Source organism: Cervus elaphus, chromosome 20 (genome assembly GCF_910594005.1).
Source record: "Cervus elaphus chromosome 20, mCerEla1.1, whole genome shotgun sequence".
Lineage (NCBI taxonomy): Eukaryota > Metazoa > Chordata > Mammalia > Artiodactyla > Cervidae > Cervus > Cervus elaphus.
This window is the reverse complement of record NC_057834.1, coordinates 67,453,977-67,474,568: the sequence shown is the minus strand read 5'-3', so window position 1 is coordinate 67,474,568 and position 20,592 is coordinate 67,453,977. Positions and strand designations below refer to the sequence as shown.

The window sequence follows — 20,592 nt, the reverse complement described above, 5'->3', positions numbered from 1 at the left end:
AACTGCTACAAATTCTTCTGAATTAAAATTTGCTGAAATAACTATATACACAGACAAATGGAAGTCATTAGATGAAGAACAGATTTAATAGTGGCTACTGAAATTAGTATAATTGCTTTTTATACTAATTTCAGTTAGGAAAACTCTGAAAGATATTATCAGTTACCTCTTTGCCTTAATTGAGGGTCAGGACAACACTACTGAAGCAGCTAAGAATTCACATGTGAAATATTTAAATGCCTAACGCATAGCAGATATTCATTAAAGCACCTATTAGCATAATGATTACTCTTCATTACTGCTATTATTTAAATTATAAGGAAGGAAATTATCAAATCTTCCTTAGAATCATATTCAAATATTTAGTAAGTCTTGTCTGGTAACATTCACAAATATGAAATTGACTTCCTATTAGAAAAATGCTCATAGGAAATAGCAATGGCCCTGGTTTTTGATCCTGAGTATGCATGTTCTGTTCTTGGACAGTCCTCTAGCCCTCAGTTTTCTCAATTTGAAAGTGAAGAGGTTGCGACAGACAAGCAAAGTCAGCTCCATTTCTTTGGTTGGCAAAGGTATGAAAAATTCAACAAACGTTCAAAATAAAAGCCAAGATGCATCCATCTCATGACCCTACTCCAAACCTTGATCTTTTTCTGGATCCTCTCAGGGAAAGGTAATTCCCTCTCATCCCCAAATGCAGTTGCATGTGGCTGAAACTTGAACACCTCTTGTATTCAACCAGTCACTCAATTTGTTCAATTCTTCTTCCTAAAGATTTTGATTTCTTTTATCTGCCTTGTTCTATCTCTAACACCAACTCCAAAGACTAAGCAGTCATCATTACTTGCCTGAATTCCTGCATGGTTTTCTCAAAACGAAATCCAATCTTGACTCCCTCCAATCCCTCTCTACAAAGAAGTGAGAATGGTCTTTCTAAAATGCAAATTCTATCATGTCGACCTCCTTAAAACTACTTTTGGGCTTGGCTTCTCACTCCTCTCAAAATGTAAACTCAGGTCCACCTTTCAGCCTTCTTTCTCTATTTCCCAAACACCTTCGGTTTCCTTTCACTTCCTTTTGTTGGCAATACTCACCTCCACTGTCTTTGGGCATCATATCTCATTCATTTGTGATATCTCATCTCTGCATCACCGCCTTATTAGTCTTCCTTGACCCCAGGCTGTTTTTATTTGCTGGCAAGGACCTGTGATTCTTTTCACTGAAATACCTATCTCTATATGAAATTATATATCTGCAAGCATAGCATTTTGGTTGATGTGATTCTCTTCCAAGGTTATCAGCTCCATGGAAGCAGACAAGCTTCTTTTTCTGATTACTATTCTATTCTCAGTGTCAGGTGAATGAACAGATTAATAAATGAGCATGAATCCAGGATAAAAATTCTCAAATTTTCTGATGTTCCTATATAATTGAAAGTGACTTTCTTTAGAAACATTCTATTTTTACATTAGTGGTTTCCATGAGTGTAATTCTACCCTCTCTTCCAAAAATTAATACTAGTAATAAGTCACCATTACATATAGATTTTTTTTTTCCAGTAGTGATAATAAATTAATCTGATCCATTTGTGATCAGTCTGCCTCTTCCTTGTGGCAAATAAAACATTTCTGCTGTATGGAGTTATGTGCATGGGCTTTGGGGTCAAACAGGCCTGGGGCTTAATCCTGGACTCTTTTATTTATTAATTCTGTGAGCCTAGGCAAGTTATTTAATATAACTAGATCTGTTTGCTTTACCTGCAAAACTAGGACAATAATAGTTATGTCTCACTGTGCATGAGGATTAATTGAGTTAATGCAGTAAAGAATACTCAAATAACTCTTTATTATTACTATTAGGAATATGCATGATAACCTGATAAGCTCTTGCTTTGGTCAGTAAACTTGAATTATCCTGCCTGACACTGTAATATCCATCTTTCTTGCAAGTACTTTGAGGCACCCATTTTTATAAAATAATGAGTCAATCTACAATAATAAAGTCATCAAAGGTGAAGAGTATGGTATCCATAGCCTTCTCTGTACCATGCAATTGACTGACTTGACTACATATGTGATTTCACTTAGCCCTCAAAAGAAGTCTGGGGAGTAAATAAAACAGTTCATTCATTCATTCAACAAATATCTCCTGAGAACTTCCTATATACCCCTGGGAATATATAGTGATGAAAACAAACACCATCTCTGTAAGTGGTTTACATTCTAGAGGGTTTGACAGCAAAAAACAAAACCCAAAATATTATATGTGGTATACTAAAAGTTGAATCGTGCAGTGGAGAAAAGTGAATAGGAAATGAAGAAAGGAGTCTGGGGGAGAGGTAATCACTTTAAATACAGTTCAGGGGAGGCCACACTTTAGGAATAATGAGGAGCTACGTGGGACGGTCAATATCACACATTGAGGAAAACTGGCAAAAAAAACAGGTGGCAACAGCAGGATTCAATCTAGGTTTTTCTGACTCCCACACCTGTTTTGTTCTCTAAAATATACACAGGAGCATTCCAGCAGAGGCAATGTGCAGGCTGGACAGAGCGTGTGAGAGGAAGAACATTGTCTGGATTCCAAGTGTGGGATTTCCACTGTAAAAAAAAAGGGCAACATAAACTTGACCAGAAAGAGTGCAGCCAGATTCTGGAGGATCCCAGAAGCCCAATGGAAGTGTCTGATTTAATCCAGCACGAAAGAAGCTTGGTTTTCTGTTTGTTTTATTAGCAACAAATTATATTATCCTGTGTATGAAACAGCATGCAAGGCATTTGGAGGAGAGTCTAAAGTGAGAAGGTAGCTAGGAACCGATAGATATAGAAGAGGTAAGCAGTTACATCTCTACAATCAAGAAGTGATGGTCAGGACTGCAAAGAAATAAGACATGGGAGAAAGATTCTGTAGTGGAAACGAGCTTTGACTAGATGAATCACCGGGTGTGGGGATGAAGGAGGAGAGTGAGTCAAAGGCATATGCTAGACATTGGGCGTGGGTGACAGGGGACATGAATGCCTTGAACTGACACAATGGCTTGGAGTAGGTTAGTGTTAATTTTATCTTGGAATCATCTTAGTGATCTACACACACTGCAGAATAATTGAAAACACTCCAAGATATTGCAAGCCAGAGCTGTAGTCACTGCTTGAAATAAATATTCTACTCAGTTGCCCAAATGAGAAACTCGAGCATCATCATATAGATTGTTGCCCACTTCATCCTCATCATCTCCACTGTTTCATCAACTTCCAAACCATCCCACCTCCAGCCATGCTCCCCTCCCTCTGCGCAATCAGAGGCCCATCCACCACTTCCCTGGATCTGCATAACTTGTCTCTATCCTCACTTGGAGCTTTATTTTCCAGAAAACATATTTTTAAAGCACAAATCTTATCACAGAGTAAAAGTGTCTAGAAGGAAACAATCTCTCATTTATAAAATTATTTCAGTCATCCATGTGGCCATGCACTGAACATACACAGCATTTCGTTTACACATTATCAATCTGTTTAACAATACTTCAAGGAGACTGTAACCTTATTTATAGAGGAAGAAACTGAGGTTAGGTAAATTGCTGAAGGGCACAAATTGAGTAGATGGTGAGGATGAGATTCAACCAGACTTTTTCTCTGTTTCAACTGTCTGGGAGCTGACAGAGGCTTCCAAATCACCTACATTTTTAAGCAAGAGCCCAAATTACTGCCATAGCACACAAGGCATTGAGGGTGTCCCCTGTGTGCTTTTTCATTCCCCTTCTTGTCACCCAAGTTGGATGACTGGTATCATTTCTGGGTGGCAGATGCACACTGTGCCCTCGGCCTAGAATACAGGAGGGACTTCATACATGCTTATTTTATGATACATTTCATATTGCCAGTGCACTGTGCTCTTTGCCCTTCATTCCTTATGCCCCAAGCTAGACCTATCTGCTTTACAAACTCTTCAAGTTTATATATTGTCTCTTCTTTCCGATTTGTCCCTAATTCAAACAGAGTAGCTCTCCTGAGTATATGTACCATACATCTACCACTACATTCATCCTCTATAGAACTCTTCGTGTTCATCTCGTCCCACCTGACTGCAATCTATTTAAGTACCTGGACTGTATCCTTTTCATGTACTTACTCCCAGCACCAAACACAATGCCTGGGTTAGACTAGGGTCTCAGTAAATGTTCGTTTCGTGAAAGAAGAAAAGGAGGGAATAGACTGGCCATTACTGTCTAACCCCAGAAACAGATTCCCAGAGAAGACAAGTCATATTTATCTGAGCCCCTTTGCAGGCCCAGTTAAGCACTACTGCCAGATATAACTGCATTTCAGTTCCATGGGTCTGGAACATCTTTGCTGGCACCTCATCAGGCTACATCTTCTCCTCCTATGGGTATAGGAGGAGACTGTTGTATAAAGCAAAACATATTTTTGCACTGACACATTAAAATCAGAAACACTGTTTTTATGCATAAAAGATTGTTTAGTCATTACATGGTTAAAGCACTTCCATATGACCTTTTTATAAGGTCCTTCTCTTGGATGCATGGGAATGTTTGAAGGGCCCAATGGAAGGTACTGAATATGTGTAGTAAGAGGGGCTTGAGCTCAAGGGGGACCCCTAGTCCAATTCATCATTCCCCACATGGTTCTCAGACGAGGAAGAGAAAGAAAGACATGAGTGTTCTAGACTAACCTTGCAAGGTACCACGATGTTCACTGGCAGTCAAGGGAAGATGGCTACAGCCACAGGAGGAGATGCAGCCTGATGAGATACCGGCAAAGATGTTCCAGACCCATGGAGTTGAAATTCAGTTACATCTGACACTAGTGCTTTAATGTTTCAACTTTTGGCATGCTGTTTGCTGTGCCTATGATTATTTTCTTAGGATTTATGGGAAGCATTTTTTGTTTTGTTTTATAAAAAGTTAGCCTATTTCAACTGTCATAAGTGAAAGCAAGGGAAAGGTTTGGGGCCATGCCTGGGCCTCTGTTTGCATGAGACTACAGGATATCTCTGGGGGTGGGGAAGGTAGGCCTAAGTTTCCAAGGGACCTTGGACACAGCAGGGAAAGGCATCAGAAAGAAAAATAGCACATAGTCTAGAAAGGGATCAGGGCATAGTCACCACTTTACCACAGGAAGTTCTAGAAGAAATAACCTATATAAAATGCCCGGTACGTAACAGTGCGCAAATCATTGGTAGCTGGAAAGATTTGTATAAGCTTTTACATACTGTTATAAACTAGTGAAAAGAAGCTGAAGAAAGAAAGTTACTCCTGATAAATAATTTAAATGTAATTAAAATATAAACAATGTTTCTTGCAATGCGTCAATGCAAAGATACGTTCTGATTTATTCAGTAGTCTACACCTTTTTCCATCTAGGTAAAATGTTACATCGGGCTTCTCTGTGGTTCACCAGTAAAGAATTCACCTGCCAATGTAGGAGACATTGGTTCGATCCCTGGTTCAGGAAGGTCCTCTGGAGAAGAAAATGGCAACCCACCCCAGTATTCTTGCCTGGGAAATCCCATGGACAGAGGAGCCTGGTGGGCTACAGTCCATGGGGTCACAAAAGAGTTGGACATGACTTAGAGAATAAACAACAACAACAACAACAAAAATGTTACATATCCATACCTGCTGCTGCTGCTAAGTCACTTCAGTCGTGTCCGACTCTGTGCAACCCCATAGACGGCAGCCCACCAGGCTCCCCCGTCCCTGTGATTCTCCAGGCAAGAACACTGGAGTGGGTTGCCATTTCCTTCTCCAGCGCATGAAAGTGAAAAGTGAAAGTGACGTCACTCAGTCGTGTCCGACTTTTAGCAACCTCTTGGACTGCAGCCTACCAGGCTCCTCCGTCCACAGGATTTTTCAGGCAAGAGTACTGGAGTGGAGTGCCATTGCCTTTTCCGTATCCATACCTACAAAGGATTAATTAAGTCTAAAGCCGAAGAATTGATGCTTTTGAACTGTGGTGTTGGAGAAGACTCTTGAGAGTCCCTTGGACTGCAAGGAGATCCAACCAGTCCATCCTAAAGGAGATCAGTCCTGGGTGTTCCTTGGAAGGACTGATGCTGAAGCTGAAACTCCAATACTTTGGCCACCTGATGTGAAGAGCTGACTCATCTGAAAAGACCCTGATGCTGGGAAAGACTGAGGGCAGGAGGAGAAGGGGACGACAGAGGATGAGATGGTTGGATGGCATCACTGACTCAATGGACATGAGTTTGGGTAGATCCAGCAGCTGGTGATGGACAGGGAGGCCTGGCGTGCTGCGATTCATGGGGTCGCAAAGAGTCGGACACGACTGAGTGACTGAACTGAATTGAAAGCCAGATTGAAACAACTAAACCTATGGAACTAAAATCTACAGAAATAGTCCACGGAGATTTTTATCACAGAAGTAGAGACGGCAGGCTTGCCTCATTAGGAGTCCCTAGGTGTGCTCTTCACTCCTTGGCAAAATCTGATTTGAGCAATATTGCCCTGGAAACTCTCCATGGGTTTTCAGTCACTGAAGGTGACCGGTTCATCTCACAAGTGAGGATCACCTGTTATCAGGTTCTGGGACTTGGCCGCTCAGAAGAGGACTATCTGGAGGCACCAGGGCACTTTGGGACACTCTACATACTTCAGGACACTAAGTGCCCTGAGGAAATTTTTTAAACTTTCAAATAACCCAGTCTTAAAAACCTATTTGTAGGGAAGGAATGGAGATGCAGATGTTAAGAACAGACTTGTGGACACAGAGGGGGGAGGACAGGACAGGACAAATTGAGAAAGTTGCATTGACATATACATGCTATCATGTGTAAAACAGTTAGTAGGAAGCTGTGATATAACACAGGGAGCCCAGCCTGGTGCTGTGTGATGACCTAGAGGGGTGGGATGAGGGGGCTGGGGAGGGAGGCTCAATAGGGAAGGGATATATGTGTGTGTGTGTGTGTGTGTATAAATTATGATTGGTTCGCATTGTTGTACTACAGAAACCAACACAATATTATAAAGCAGTTTTCCTCCAATCAAAAGACAAATTAAAAAGAAAAAACATCTAGGGAGGTGTAAGTGTGTTTTTTAGCCCCATTCTACTTTGCATGAAAATATTCTCTTCACTTTTAAATGTAGAAAATACGTACTTTTCACCCCAAGCCTGACTTTAGGCAGAACAAATGAAGGAGAAGAAAGAAATGAGTGATTTAAAACATACATATTTCCATTTCATAGACCACCTTTCGAAAACTAAACCCAGTGATTCACACCTGTATTGTCTAGTAGATGGTTATACACATTAATTAAGAAACAAATTATATCTAAAGAAACCTGTACTTACAAGAAATACTGCTATAGATATTCCAACCAGAAAGCCTGCTATCACATCGGACCAATGATTTCGATATTCTGCAACTCTGTTGAGTCCAGTAAGAAAGGCCAAACACATTAAGCCTAGGCATAAAACGGGCTTAGCAAGTCTTGTTCCTTTGGCTTTGATTGTGTTGGTAATGTACATCTGAAATAGTAAACAAAAATCATGAATGTATTTCCTTGATATACACCTTATATACATATCTGTACACACATATTTATAGGAACAGATATATTTATATAATTCAAATAACTGATACAGTTTATAAATTTTTTGAAGAAGCTTCTTAAAAGTAGGGTTTAAAAGTAGTGATTAGTTAATTGTACTTACCTTATATTGAGTAATGGTCAATTCTTATGTAACATTAATCATTTAAGATACTGAGTACAGACATTCCAAGTCACTTTTCATAAACTTTTGATTACCTACTCTCATTTTATCTGAATTTACATTTTATATAAATACTATTGGAAAGGGAAAACTAATGACCGTTTTTAATGTTTACATTTGTGTACACCATATTGAGAGGATGCATACTTTATAAAAGGGGCTTCTCAGGTGGCTCAGTGGTAAAGAATCCGCTTGCCAATGCAGGAGATGCGGGAGGTGTGGGTTTGATCCCTGGGTGGGGAAGATCCCTGGAGGAGGAAATGGCAACCCACTCCAGTATTCTTGCCTGGGAAATCCCATGGACAGAGGAGCCTGGTGGGCTACAATCCATAGTATTACAAAGAGTTGGACAGGACTGAGCTACTGAGAGTGCATGCGTACTTTATAAAGTCAAACTTGTGAGCATATCTATAAAAAACAAAATCAAGTGGATTTCACTAAATAGATATTACTGGAAAAAAGAATTTAAAGTTCATTACAGTACCAACATTTACTTTTATGCTGTTATCTGAAATTGTGAAAATTCTTTGTTTAACAAATTTTATCAACCAGCTTAAGAACAACAACAAAACAAAAAACCTTAATTATATGGGAGAAACGTGTCAGTTAAACCAAAACAATCAGTAAACACCTACATTTTTGGCATCTTCATATAAGCTAAAGAAGAACATGTAAGTGTCAGCTGGTTGCACAGAATGAAATCTTTTCAAGTTGTGAGACACCATGGCCAAGAAACCCAGTTCTTCCCCAATCTGATTTATTTTATAGCTCAAATGCTCATAATTTCCTACATGCATTTCTTTTTTTTTTTTCCCATTTATTTTTATTAGTTGGAGGCTAATTACTTTACAATATTGTAGTGGTTTTTGTCATACATTGACATGAATCAGCCATGGATTTACACGTATTCCCCATCCCTATACCCTCTCCCACCTCCCTCTCCACCCGATTCCTCTGGGTCTTCCCAGTGCACCAGGCCCAAGCACTTGTCTCATGCATCCAGCCTGGGCTGGTGATCTGTTTCTATAGAATGAATCTGTTGACTGTGAAGGAAATGTGTCAGTTATTTCAAGTCACTGAGTGTGTTCAGTTGCTCAGTTTTGTCCAACTCTTTGCGACCCCAAGGACTGCAGCTCTCCAGGCTCCTCTGTTCATAGGATACTCCAGCAAGAACACTGGACTAGGTGGCCGTTCCCTTCTCCTGAGGCATCTTCCTGACCCGGGGATTGAACCCCACTCTCCTGTATTGCAGGAGGATTCTTGGCCGTCTGAGCCACCAGGGAAGCCCCTGTTTCAAGTCACTAGCAATTATTAAAGAGATGGCTTTGACAGTACAATCAAGTTTTTATGACATTAATGTCAGAATCTGATACTGATAATATAGTCAGAAAAATACTTACAAATGCATAAAACCACTTGCCTATTGTCCTCAGTTGAATTAAAAACAAAAAAAATACACTTGACTAAGGGATTAACCCAAAATCAGCACTTACGCTTTTAGTCCATGGCAGCCATTTCTGGATGCTATGAAAATCAGTAATTCTCTTTTCTTTTTTTTTTCTGGGCAAAGTTTGTAGCCCTGTTAGCTGCCAGTACACACTATGAATATTTAAACAGTTCATATGATACGAAGTTTCTACCTAGCCAAGTTCTAGCCTTTTGCAAACTATCTTAGGTCTCAATACTTTAGGGAATAAATTTAAAAAGCTGGATTATCTTCATTTTGGCATATGACCTTCAGAGCTATGTCTGTGTATTCTAAGGCTGTGCTTAGAAGAGCTGAATAATCTCAGTTAAGAATAAGTAGACATGAGAGAGAAATAGGAGGAGATGAGAAGAGAAAAAGATGCTTTTGCCATTCCAAGAGAATATATTAAAGAGTTCTGCCCACATGAGTAACAAGACAAGAATATCACACCACTTCAGGTTTCCAGTGATGCGTCTAGTAGAGTAATTTCTTATTTGACTCACGCATATAAATAGGGAGTGAAATTTAAGCTGCTAGTGAGATTTTCTGACTGATTACTGACTTCTTACCTTTGCATTTCTTCATGTCTGTCAGAACACTGAAAGACAACTATCCTCATTAAGACAAAATGAATATGAAATGATAACTGAATAGTATTAATATGCTAATAATCATTAGAGCTATGATTTTCATGAGCGATGTCTGTTCAACACAATGCTCTAAGCATTTTATTTATTAAGTCCTCAAAATAACCATAAGATATCATCATTACTTTCATTTGACAGATAAAAAAAATTGACTCATGATAAAGCTTATTATGAAGAACACACAACTTGAGTATTGAGGGTGGCACTTTTGAGAAAGATGTCAAAGGGAAGTAAGAATACAGCATTTTGGTGCCTCCAACCTTCCTTTCTCTCTTCATTAATTTCTTGCCTGGAAAAAATGGCCAGTGGACATAAACTAAGTATCAGTGAATGCAAGAGAAATACAATTAAAAACAAGGGAAAGAATGTCACCACAGCACATAGGGGTGAGGCTACCTCGGTATTCTACTATTAGGGAGAAGTAGGAAATGGTGTAAGTGTGATTTGTGTAGAATCTGTATAACTTTGGAAAGTATTTGCCTTCTCCTTCATCTCCAGAGGCCACCTCAGATAGAGCTCAGGACTTACTTGTCCAAGTTGTGTTGGCTTACTAGTAATCCTTGAGCTGGGGCTATGATCCTCTTAAGTTTCAATTCATTCCTAAGTTGCTCTATGACTCAAGTATTGTTTATAAGCGGCCCCAGGCTATAGCCTGGTCACTATACAAACTCATGAAGAAGCTTCTACAATAGGAATAGCCTGGGATTTTGCTCTTCTTCCAACAGATCCCCACTTAATGTCCAGAACCAAAAGAGAAGAAAACTGAATGCTAAGGGTTATGAAAGAAGAGTGACATTCGTTCAAATACTTTCAACTTTAAAGTGGATCATAACCCTTTATAATGCACAGATTTTTCTCAGTTGGCATGGATGTCACAAAAGAAAATTTTGAGTTTTCACTTATACATACTAGAAAACTTTCTGGTTCCCTAGTACTTATGAATATGACTGCCTTTTAACCAATCTAATTGTGTTATCCTTACAGAAGCTCTATTATCCCTAATTTGCAGAAGAGGAAATTATGGCATAAGAATCTATTAAGCAAGTTGGATACAGTACAGGAATTGATTATTTATGCTCTCTTGGTTTTTAATTCACTTATGAAACCATCTAGGTTAACCAGATGTCAAAATGTAACTAAAATAAAACACAAACAGAAGGGTGTATGATTTGAGCATGATGGTATCTGTTCAGTCCTCAGTGGACACTCACTACCTTATAAGCCAAGCCATTTAGCCATAATTGGGCAGTTCTTATTCACCCACCCCACAAATATCTATTAGCACAAATGCAGAAAGCCAAAACTGGTCATTTGCTGCTAACAGCTGGGGTATATTCTTCAACACCTTTTTCCTTGTTTATACACTGTATACGATAACTGACACACATATAAAGGGGTTTTGCTTACTTGCATGCTTTTACTAAAATATAATTACAAAGCCCAGGCTTCCCTGGAGGTTCAGACAGTAAAGAATCTACCAGGAGACCCAGGTTTGATCCCTGGATTGGGAAGATCTCCTGGAAAAGGGAATGGCTACCCACTCCAGTAATCTTGCCTGGAGAATTCCATGGACTGCAGAGCCTGGTGGGCTATAGTCCATGGGGTCACAAAGAATTGGACATGACTGAGTGACTTAACACTTTCACTTCACAATCAAAATGCCCATGTCATGTAGTAATGTGAATGGACATACTTGTAAGAATAATCATCGATCTCGGGTAAACTGAGACAGCACTGTACAATTTTAAAAATAACACTATTATAAAACAAAAATAAAACCACAAATGTTTGTGTTAAGCACTTAGTATACACCTGAAACTGTTATTCAAAGAGGATCCATCTAGGTTATATCCAGAAGGATGAGCATGAGTTCTCAGTGAAGAGGAAGTGGGGGGGGGAAGTGTCCTAGACCCAGGGAGAGCATCCAGAGCCCCCATGTGTCTCCCAAACACCTGCATCCTCCCCACAGCACTCACCACAATGTATGGTTTATACTGATTTGTTCCCGTCACTACACTAATGACATACAAGCCAGATCTGTCCCCTTGTGCTTAGTTAGTACTTTGCCTGAAACACTGTTAAGCACCTGAAATAACTATTAGACTAAATAAAAGAGGAAATAAATGAAAAATGCAAAGGTACAGGAGAATGAGTATGGAGTATTTCCCTCATAGCATTTGCCACTATCTAAAAACCATGTTCTCTATTTTATGTACATATGTTTATCTGCTGCCTCTATGAGAATATCCCATTAGAGTGAAACTTTGTCCATTCACTCTTCTACCTGAAATTCATTGCTGTCGTTGTGGTTTAGTCATTAAGTCAAGTCCAGCTCTTTTGTGATCCCGTGGACTACAGCCCACTGGACTCATCTGTTTCTGAGATTTCGCAGGCAAGAATACTGGAATGGGTTGCCATTTCCTTCTCCTTTCCAACCCAGGGATCGAATCTGTCTCCTGAATTGGCAAGTAGATTCTTTCACCACTGAGTCACCAGGGAAGCCCATCTGAAATGCACAGAACTCCTTTTACATAGCAGGTACTAAAAAATGTTGAATTAATGAATGTATAAATGGCAAGCTTGGAAAAAAGTGAATTTTTGAACTTTTGTCAGAAAATGTCTTGCATATGCATTTGTTTACTTGCTATTGTCCTTCTCCTCCTGTCTATCTCATATTGCCTGAATCAAAACCTGATACAGGATAGGCACCTGTGATAGAATATTATCTCTCTAGCAATGCTGAAGCTCTAGTCCTGGGAACTTGTGGATATGTCACCTAATCACATGAGTGTTTAAAAGTGGATAACCTTCCCTAGCTTTAGTCAGAAACAGATCTGAAGATGCTATGCTACTGTCTTTGATGATGGAGAAAGAGAGCCACTAGTCAAGGAATTCAGATATCCTCTGAGATCTGGAAAGGTAAGAAATGAATTCTCTTTAGAGTGTTCAGTTTAGCCCAGTGAGACCACACTGGACTTCAGATCTACAGAACTCTAGGATGATAACTTTGGGTTGTCTCTAAGTCCCTAAGTTTGTGGTATTTTGTCATGGTTTGAAAAGAAAACTACTATAATCAATCAATATCTGCTTCCTGCGTGAATGAATGAATGGACTAGAATTTATAAAAGTGACCTATAAGAGGGAACTGTGGCACAGTGATTAGATCACTTGCTCCGGAACCAAAGAGTTTTGGGTTGAGTCCCAGCTCTGCCACTTACTTAAACAAGTTACTCAACCTATTGAATCTTTGAACTCCTTATGCATAAAATGCAAATGATAGAAATATTACCAGGCAGTGTGGAAAGAATTAAATGACATAATACAGATAAAGTACTTAGCACAGAGACAGCACACAGTAAGCTCTTAGTTCTGCAGGGGTTCAGTCATGGTCAGGTTGGAGAACACAGCAGGACCCAGACTGACTGCACTACCAGTTCCTGCGGGAAGTGCCTGGTGAGCGGAGATCATCCGGACTTTGGCAGCATCGTGGCTGAGCATGGAAAACCCACATTCTTCTCTTGCTTTCATATTCTTTCACTTTCTTCCTTATGCTATTTTGCCATTTTCCTCCCTTTCAAGTTCTCCTCCTTAAAAGATCCACTAATTATTTGCAGGTGATTATCACGAACTCTCTTAGCCTTTGCCTTTTCTTTACTACAAACTAAAAGGCCTTGATTTCATCCATCCATTTCTCTATATAGTTCTTTATACACAGGGACTTCCGTAGTGGCTCAGACAGTAAAGAATCCACCTGCAATGTGGGAGACCTGGGTTTGATCCCTGGGTTGGGATGATCCCCTGGAGGAGGAAATGGAAACCCACTCCAGTATTCTTGTCTGGAGAATCCCCATGGACAGAGGAGCCTGGTGGGCTACAGTCCATGGGGTCACAAAGAGTCAGACACGACTGAGCGACTAAGGACACACAAAGTGCTTGATACATGGTGCAGTGAAAGTGCATATTTACATATACACACACACACACACATATATAGTCAAATGATATACTGATATTCAAATGATGCTGAATGATCAAATGATATTGAAAATTGATATTGAATGATCAAATGATATTTCAAATGATACTGAATATAGTTTCCTGTGCTTTACAGTAGGTCCTTGTTTATTTTAAACATAGAAGTGTGTATATGTTCATCCCAACCTCCTAATTCACCTTCACCATCACCCTTCTGCCAACCACTTTGGTAACCACAGATTGATTTTCTATATCTGTGAGTCCATTCTTGTTTTGTAAGCTCATTTATATCATTGTTTAGATTTCACATACAAGTGACATCATATAACACTTGTCTTTCTCTTCCAGACATGACTTTACTTAATATAATAATCTATAGCGCTGCAAATGACATTTCATTTTTAATGGGCAAGTAATAGTCCCCTGTGTATATACACCACATCTTTTTTATCCATTCATCTCTCAGTGGACACTGAGGTCATTTCCATGTCTTAGCTACTGCAAATAGTGCTGCTGTGAAAACTGGGGTGCATATTCTTTTTCACATTAGAGTTTTCTCTGGATATATGCACAGGAGTGGGATTGCTGGATCATATGGTAACTCTACGTTTAGTTTTTTAAGGAATGCCCATATTATTCTTCATAGCAGCTGCCCCAATTTACATTCCTACCAATAGTGTAGGAGGGTTCCCTTTTCTCCACACACTCTCCAGCATTTAGTATTTGTAGACTTTTTAATCATCACTATTCTGACTGGTGTGAGGTGACATCACATTGTAGTATGGATTTGCATTTCTCTAGTAATTAGCAATGTCAAGCATGTTTTCATGTGCCTGTTGGCCATTGTATGTTTTCTTTGCAGAAATGTCTTCTGGCCATTATTTTCATTGGGTTGTTCTTTGATATTAAGCCATATGAGTTCTTTGTATATTCTGGAAATCAATTCCTTGCCAGTAGTATCATTTGCAAATATTTTCTCCCATTCCTTAGGTTGTCTTTTCATTTTGTTTATGGTTTCCTTTGCTGTGCAAAAGCTTTTAAGTTTAATTGGGTCCATTTGTTTATTTTTGTTTTTATTCCATTACTCTAGGAGATGGATCCAAAAAATATTGCTGCAATTTACATCAAAGAGTGTTCTGCCTATGTTTTCCTCTAGGAGTTTTATAGTGTCCAGTCTTATATTTAGGCCTTTAATCCATTTTGAGTTTATTTTTGTGTATACTATTAGAGAATGGTCTAGTTTCATTCTTTTACTTGTAGCCATCCAGTTTTCCCAGCACCACTTACTGAAGAGACTATCTTTTCTCCATTATACATTCTTGCCTCCTCTGTCACAGATCAACTGACCATAAATGAGTAGTTCATTTGGATTGCACCCTATAGTCTTACTCATGGAACTACAATTCACAATCAGGTTAGAACTGGATTCTTTAAACTGATATCCAAGTTTTAACTACTTTTATTAATACATCCTGAAAAGCAACAGATTTTTTTAAATTTTGGCTTTGTTTTTTTTAAATAACTACATAGCATTTCTGGTCATATTGTTTGGAGTCTTCGCATGGACCAATGCCCTACCAAGTTCCTCTTATCCTGGATTCCTGGAGTTGTTTTCAAAAAAATCAAATTTTTTAATTGCTTTCAAAATAGCAGTCCACCTTGTCAAAACCATTTTGAACTGTGAGGCTGACATCTACCAAACTAGTTCTCCTCTCAGTTTCTCGTTAGTACCATTCAGAGCACCAGTAACAAGACAGTGTCAAGGGCGGAATTCCATGATGCTCCACTGGAGACTTATTTGCAAATTGGTACAGACACTGAACAAAATATGGAGTGTTCACTTATTAAGCCAGGTGTGCCGTGACCTAAAAGTCTTATTATTGTATCCAAACTTATCTATGATCATAAATTTGCCAAATTGCAATGTAAATGTATCTGATGGGGTAATAGAACTCTGTACTAAAATAGAGCTGTGTAATTCTATTGTAATAGAATTGTATGATAGAATTGTGATGAAAGGTAATGTGATGGTGGAAAGGCCATGGACTTTGTACCAGACAGATTTGTGTTCACCTAATTGAGACTTTTCAGAGCTGTTATGGGAAAGTGCAATAAATGGTGATGTATTGAAGTCATGCATTTTAATATACTACAGCATAGCTTGCATGGAGCATGCATTTATTATCCCCCAACAATTGACCTAAACTTTATCATGGGCATCCATCCCGCAGTGGAGAGGAATGGAATGGGGGAGGGGGGAAAACCTGAATAAATGCTCAGTTGTTCTGAGTTTCTCACTGGTCTCTTTCTGGCAAAATACCCTGGCCCAGTTGGAGGCCTTCAAGACTGCATGGTTGAGGAGAGGAGGTGATCTCAGGGCGGCCATAGGGCTGTCCTGTTGCACGGCCTCCCCTGACTTCCCTTTAGCTCCGATAGTAAAGAACCTGCCTGCAATGCAGGAGACCCAGGTTCAATCCCTGGGTTGGGAAGATCCTCTGGAGAAGGGAATGGCAATCCACTCCAGTATTCTTGCCTGGAGAATCCCATGGACAGAGGAGCCTGGCGGGCTACAGTGTGCGGGCTTGAAAGAGTTGGACACGACTGAGCGGCTAACACTACTGCTGTGCGTGCTTCTCCCACGCGTCTCCTGGGCCCTCCCAACAACCACTGTGAGTGTCCCTGTGGCCCACCCTGACCTGGCACATTTCGGCTCACACTCGGGGCCTCAGCACACCCCCTTCTGGCCCTGGGGCTTCTGCCCTCTCTAGCTTGGCCGCAGGTTCCTGCGGCTCCCACAGGACCACCTGCTCTGCTGCTTGACCCACCTGCCACAGGGCTGCCCTGAGCTTAAGTTCTCCCAGCTTAATGGCAGAAAACAGTCATAAGCTGATTTACTTTCCATTTTCTTTTCAACTTTTTTGGAGTATCTGTAATCTGGTGGTCAACTTCCTTCTCAGGGTTTCTAAACTAAGGGTGCTCACCCAAATGCTTCTGCCTGCCATTCTACCCTTTTCTCTCCTCCAATCCTCCCACTTCTTGGCAAAGAGATGGCACCGTCCACTCCCAGGTGTGTATGCACCATCCTTTTTATATTATATCCTGTGTACTCTCTATTGTTACCTTGTAATAATATATGCAAATCTTCAAATTTTGCTTTTGGTATGTAAAGGTAGCTTTGGAATTTAGAAATTCCTGTCTCTTAGGACAAATGAGACTTGACTATTGAAGCCAAACACTACCTTCCTTTTCTGATTGGTACTGGCCCATCTCTCTTTTTTCAGTTTCATTGAGGAATAGGGCTTCCTTGGTGGCAAAGAATTAACAGTGGTAAAGAATTCACCTGCTAATGCAGGAGACGTAAGACACAGGGGTCAATCTCTGGGTCGGGAAGATCCCCTGGAGTAGGAAATGGCAACCTACTCCTAGTATTCTTGCCTAGAGAATCCAACTGACAGAGGTGCCTTGAGGGCTACAGTCCATGGGGTTGCAAAGAGTAGGACCCAGCTGAGGGACTGAGCATACACACACATTGAGGTATAATTGACAATTTTAAAAAATGGATATACTTAAGGTATACAACATGATGTTTTTTAACATGTGTTTTAAGGGAAGAATTGATTGAAACTGCCCACCCTGGCCAGGCACCATATTAACTATCTACATGAGTTATTTTATGACAGGAGGTCCTGGTAAGAAATACGGAACTAACGAGCCACCACCAAATAGAAGAATTCAAGAACTAGGGACGGTCAAAAGGAGACACAATGTGTGGTGAGAACATTTAAGATCTACTTACTCTCTAAGCCAAACGTCAAGTCTACAAAACAGTATTGTAAACTATAGTTACATTGCTATATATTAGATCTGTGTGGTATGTGTAGATATAATACTATTCAGCATTAAAAAAGTAGGAAGTCCTACCATTTGAGATAACACAAATCAACCTGAAGGATGTTATGCTAAGTGAAATATTCCAGTCAAGAAAAGACAAATATTACAAGATCTTACCCATATGTGCAATCTAAAATAGTCAAACTCATACATGTAGAAAGTGGAGTAGGGGCTTCCAGAAGCCCCTACTAGAGGACAGGAAATTGGAAGATAGATGTTGACCTTTCTGTTATGGCATTTTCTTCTCTGAGACACTGAATAACAGATGAGAAATCCTAGAGCTATGTTGTACAATATAGTAGCCACTAGTTAGAACTATTGAGCATTGGAAATGTGGATAGTGGGAACAAAGGACTGTATTTTTTAGTTAATTTAAATTTTAAAACTGGCACTTGCTTTATTAGAAAACTTTTAAATATATTCGAAATCAATTGGTTATGTGCTTGTACTTCTACACTGTAAATTTATGAAACCTAAATAGAGAGCAAATGCTTGAGAGGAAAATGTAGTATCAGAACTGAGATCTATTACAAAAGTCACAAAGACCCTGAATTTTGAAAATTTTGCAGAAAAAGGAATGCAAAATATTTCATTAATACTTCTCATATTGATAGATGTTGAAATGTTAAAATCTGGACATACTTGGTTAAACAAAATAAATTTCAAAAATTAATTTAACTTTTTGCTTTTTAAAAAATATGACTATTACAGAATTAACAATCATATACGTGATTCATTTTATATTTCTACTTGATAATGCAGACCTAGACAAAAGCATCATGATTCAAAGGAAATTAAAATATATGTTAATATTCAAAAATATTGTCCTCATTTCAGCATTTATTGTTATTTTATTTATCATATTGGTTGGAGTTGGGTACTGCACATAAAATCATTTTTTAGGACACTTGTCCTCTGACAATAGTTATCTATATCTTTTACTTATATCTAATTTTTACATCTATTAACACATTACTGTTTCAAGAAGCACACAATGTAATAAAATAATTTTATGAAATTATCTTGAATTTTCAGAGTTAAACTATCAAAGTTAGTCCTTTCTTCAGGTTCTGATTATTATAACAGCTTTTAATAATATTTTGCCTCTAAAGATTAATCAATTGCTTCATATTTTATTGATACCCTTTAAAGACTTGGTGGATTCCATATATAGTCAGTGTAAACCAGGAGGAAAAGCTCAACTTTAGGAGTTTAGTGACCTGGGTTAAAATATCAATCCACCACTGATTATTTCTGTGACCTTAGAGTACTTAATTTCTGTGAATCTTATTATATCATTTGTTAAATGAAAATGACAATATCAGTTTGTACGATTTAGCACAATTATCTCACAAGTAATGTAAGTTTTATTACTGTCACAAGGCACCATGAAGATTTGTGCTTGCTCTGTGCCAGGAATAAACCTAAAGGATTAAAATGATATATTTGGATTAAAACTACATTTTCTGAGAGAAATAACAAATTCTATTGTTTAACTTATGGGCATGGGAATAAAGGTCCTTGAACACATTGCATCTGAAAAACCAAGAGTGGCCATCCATTTTCTTTACAATATACTTAATGGGTCCCTAACAAAAGATTACATAATCACAGACACAGAATTTATCATGTAGTTGATGTCCCTGAATGGGTAATGCTAGGGAGTCACAAATGTGAAGTGAATTAACAACAAGCTCAGTGTTTAGGACCAGCTGGTAGGTGCAGTTAAGATCAGAATACGCTCAGTGGCTCAGCTGCCCTCAGTACAATGGCCGACTGATGGTTTGGCTGTGAACGACAACCCCTTCATCACTGACGCATTACCTTATCCCTTAAGTGCAGCCGTGGCTGGTTTCACATGGAGACCATTTCTCTCCAGTATGACCCCTGTGATAAATATATTGTACACAGCAATTTGTCCATCAGCCAGAAGAACAAAAATGCTTTTACTAGAGATTTTCTCACATTTCCATCATGTAACAGCTGTTTCCATTCACCACACAAAAAGTAAATAATATTTAGATAAAGATAGGCTTCTGTCGTTTTCATTTTGCTCCCCAGTATCTTGCTCATGACAATTATGAAAAGACATCATTTTTGTTTTGAAACAATATATATTTTTTTCTCCTTTGCTAGCTTATGAAGGATAGAAATATCCTTTCCTTTCTGTCACCTCGGTGACTAACATGGTGCTTGGCTAACTCTAATCAATCATACTAAAAGTTAAGATCACCTGAATGCTTGCTATATGTCAAGAACTGTGCTAACTTCAGTACCTGTGTTAATCATGTAATCCAAATAACCCCATGACTTTGGTACTTAACAGTAGCAGTAACTAAGACATAGAAAGGTTTAGCAACTTGCCCATGGACTTAGGGCTAAAAGTGATGAAGCAGCATTCCAAATTCAAGATGTTAGTGAGGGCTTCCTTGGTGGTCCAGTGGTTAAGACTCTGGACTTCCAGTGGAGGGGGTGCAGGTTCAATCGATCCCTGGTTGTGGGAACTAAGATCCCACATGCCAAAGGGCATGGTCAAAAAAACTATAAATTTCAATCAGTTAGCTGTCAAGTCCATGCTCTGACCACCACCATGCCACATGCAGTAGTCTCTCTCAGTCAGAAGACACAGATTCGATCCCTGGGTCAGGAAGATCCCCTGGAGAAGGAAATGGCAACCCAGTCCAATATTCTTGCCTGGAAAATTCCATGGACTGAGGAGCCTGGTGGGCTACAGTCCATGGGGTCACAAAGAATCGGACATGACTGAGCAACTGAGTGCCCATGCGCATGCACACACACACACACACACACACACACACACACACACACCCACCCCTTGAGATCAAGGACTAAAAGGCTT

At 39.3% G+C, this 20,592-nt stretch overlaps 1 protein-coding gene across 4 annotated transcripts in view; it reads right to left on the bottom strand.

Annotated features, from left to right (window-relative positions):
* The window catches only part of PLPPR5 (phospholipid phosphatase related 5), a 124,691-nt gene that overhangs the window by 31,615 nt on the left and 72,484 nt on the right, over positions 1-20,592 (bottom strand). For all 4 annotated transcript variants that reach the window (XM_043878161.1, XM_043878162.1, XM_043878159.1 and 1 more), the window contains exon 4: positions 7,329-7,505. In XM_043878161.1, coding sequence (XP_043734096.1) covers positions 7,329-7,505 — 177 coding nt within the window. The remainder of the gene's footprint in view (positions 1-7,328; positions 7,506-20,592) is intronic.